The 3,460-nt window shown below is 46.5% G+C and overlaps 1 protein-coding gene across 1 annotated transcript in view; it reads left to right on the plus strand.

Moving 5' to 3' along the window:
* Positions 1-3,460, plus strand: part of TBX5 (T-box 5) — a 74,685-nt gene that overhangs the window by 34,699 nt on the left and 36,526 nt on the right. The window contains exon 6 of the mRNA XM_015405931.1: positions 2,573-2,664. Within this exon, the coding sequence (XP_015261417.1) occupies positions 2,573-2,664 (92 nt within the window). The remainder of the gene's footprint in view (positions 1-2,572; positions 2,665-3,460) is intronic.

Here is a 3,460-nt window from a genome sequence, read left to right on the forward strand (position 1 = left end):
AGCGCCGTGGCTGGGGGGGCGGGGGACTGAGGTCATCCCCTCTCTCCGCTGAAAAGAGGCTGAAGCTGAGATAGTGGGGTGAGCAGCGGAGGGACGATTTATCCCTTCGGGCAAACGCTCTCTGTGTGTTTCTCGAACAGAGCAATCCCAAGAACACTTTCCTGGGAGTAAGTCCCATTGAATAAAATGGGATTTACTTCTGATTAGACCTGTTTGGGCTTACTTAAACATTAGCTGCGTATTCTCCTTACAGCAACCCAAATTCCTAAACCCTTTTTCGCCACACAGCTAATGTGTGCAGGTTAACTCACTGGGTAGCTACAGGTATGCAGGCCAGTTGAAAAGTAGGCGACCCATTTCTCCCCTTCTCAGTTTCGCCCCTGCCCAGTTGCATTGCACAAAATTAGTAATGCCAATTCTTTTTTCAGAGATGCTACTTCTCTGCCCTCCCTCCCTCCCTCCCTCCCTCCCTCCCTTCCTTCCTCCCTCCCTTCCTCCCTTCCTCCCTCTTTCCAGTGCATGACAGAAACCTCAGAGGTCAGAGGTGGAGCCTGGGAATTTTGGAGATGGTGTTGCTGGCACGGAATAATTGGCAGAGCAGCTCTGGAGTTTATTAGCGGTGCAGAATCCATGCTGGTTCCTTGCCAGGATGTGGTTTTATTGGCCAGACTAGCAAAACAATGGTGGCTTGCCAACTCTAGCACAGAACCACACACAGTTCTAATAGCCGACTCTCCAACCACAGCAGCCCTCTTGGAAAAGATGTGACGTTATTTGCATACCAATAAAATATCTGCTCTGAAATGCATAGGTGGGTTTTCAAAGGGTCAGACCAATTCATACAGGATACATTCATCAGCGGCAATTAGCTTAGATGGGTAAATGGAACCTCCATGTGCAGAGGCATTACACCTCTGCCAGCAGCTTCTGGAAGGGCTGATGGAGCCTTTGGCCTTACTCTGCACCTTACTCTGAAGGTCTTCTGTTGGCATTTAACTGACTGTGGTGGGGAACAGGGTTCTAATATGGACTAGATTGACCCACTGACCTGATCCAGCAGAGCTCTTTCATGTAATTCTTTAGTCTGGGCAAATGAAGGCTAGCTAGGGTGGAGCATGTTTGTTTGTTTTTCTCCCCCTGGCAGGGTTTCTGTGCCTTTGATAGTGACATGCTAAGCAGAAATTCCACTGGTAAAGTGTTCTCCGCTTCTGCATTTTCTTTCTGGGAAAAGCTTCAATTCTGAATCTGAGCTTTTAAAAGTACAGGGACCCTAAGAAGGATACATATGTTGTTGCACCCAGCAACAGAAGCAGGAGAGGCTGGCTATTTCCCCCTGATGTCTTGGCAGCCCAAAAGAGACTTATTAAATTCCTTCCTCCAGTACAACTTGGGCTCCTGGGCTGATTTCTATGAGGCTTTGACTGCAGTTGTCAGCAGCTCAGTGGATTCTGAAGAATACTGAGGTGTTGATGCTGGACACGTGAACCGCCTGTTTCCTTGCCAGTTATGTAGTAAGGCTGCTTGCAGTTTGCTGGAGTCTCCCGTGGGATCTCCCACTGTTGAGAATAACTCCTTTTTTTGGCTGCAAGCTGATCCCCCCGGCTCCAGTGTCCTGCACAGGCCCGGGAAATAAGGCCTGGGGGGGGATCAAAACTAGATTATAATCTTCATTCTCCTTAAGTTTTACACTCTTGCTCACCAGGAGTGCTCTGTGGGATCCACCCCAAACTACTCTGCTTTTATGATTTTTTAAAAATTCATTTCCGAGAAGGATTTATATGCTTATACTAGAAATGCCAGTATTGTGTCAAAATCAGACAAATTTGCAAAAAGGAAAGTTTTTTAGGGGCGGGCAGTAGTCAGTGGTTTATGTGGTGGTGGTGGAAAGTGCCCTCAAGTCACAGCTGACTTATGGTGACCCCCATGGGGTTTTCAAGGCAGGAGACATTCGGAGATGGTTTGCCATTGCCTGCCTCTGCATCACGACCAGGGGTCATTTCCTGCAGGAGCGCACAGGAGCGGAGCTCCGGCAGTAAAGAGCCCAGGGGGCGGGCACATGCAACAAGCCCCACCCCCTGCTCCCAGCAGCTCTCAGTCAGAGCAAGAAGCAGCCAGGTAAGTTGCAGAGCCCCCCCCCCCCCTCCAAAACAGTCCAGTGGCACCTTTAAGACCAAGTTTTATTCAGGTACAAGCTCTCCCTCCTCTGTGAGGACAGATCTGCACATTCCCCCCCCCCAATAGCTAGCAATCCAAAACAGTCCAGGGGAGCCTTAGCGGTGGGTGTTGCCTTCTGACACCCTTCCGGTGACACCAGGGGGTGTGGCACATGCAAATAAGTTATGGTAATGAGTTATGCTAATGAGCTCCTGCACTTCTTTTTCTATGAAATGACCCCTGATCATGACCCTGTTATTCCTTGGAGGTCTCCCATCCAAATACTAGCCAGGGCTGACCCTGCTTAGCTTCCGGGATCTGGTGAGATCAGGCTAGCCTGGGCTATCTAGGTCAGGGCAGCCAATGGTTTACAGTCAGAATAAATGAAGTCCTGTCTTTTTCGCCCTTCTCTTTTTAGATCACCCAGCTCAAGATTGAAAACAACCCATTTGCAAAAGGATTCAGAGGCAGCGATGACATGGAGCTGCACAGAATGTCAAGAATGCAAAGGTAAAATCTGCAGAGATTCTCTCTAAAGACAAAAATAGGTGATCGTCTTTCAGGTACATTTTCATCCTAAGAACTACGATGTGTCCAAATGCACATTGACTTGTTCAGTTGAGCTGCTGCTGTGTACAGACATTTATTCCTCTCTGGCATTACATTCTATGAAAAGTGCTTTTGCTTTTTGCAACTGAAATGAAAGGAGCATTGAGCTGATTGGCTAGTGCTTGCCCTGTCACCAGCTCATGTCTCCTTTCCTACTTTCCAATTTGCTCCTTCATTTTATGAAAGGAGAATCTAGCTGTGTGTGTACTTTATGTGAATACATGCTTGCATTTTGCTTCTAAGCATTGAAAAGGTAGATATCCTACTTTATATAAAATTCAGATTGTGGACATGAGTGTCTGTCCAATGCAGTGTGAAAGTGAAGGGAAGTCAATCACTCCAGGATGGATAAAACACTATGATAAAACATTCCAGGATGGATAAAACACTTGTGGATTAAAGCTGCGTTTACACACATCCTCTTATATTATGCAGGATATGCATTATTAGTGATACCGAGAGGTCTCTCTAGCTATATCTGAGGCTTACAAATGGCCATTCATTTGTGGCAGATGCTAAGAAGCATTTGTGAATTGGAAAAGAATCATGCCCAACAGTGTGAGATAGGCACGTGTGCTTAGTAAAGCACCATGGGCTAGTTAGTTATTTTTAAGAACCCTATCCTACATTCATAAGGATGGTTCATTTTAAGATGGAGAAAAACCAACTATATAAAACATACTTAAAGTGTCTTTAT

Source organism: Gekko japonicus, unplaced genomic scaffold (assembly GCF_001447785.1).
Source record: "Gekko japonicus isolate JY-2015 unplaced genomic scaffold, Gekko_japonicus_V1.1 scaffold297, whole genome shotgun sequence".
Taxonomy (NCBI): domain Eukaryota; kingdom Metazoa; phylum Chordata; class Lepidosauria; order Squamata; family Gekkonidae; genus Gekko; species Gekko japonicus.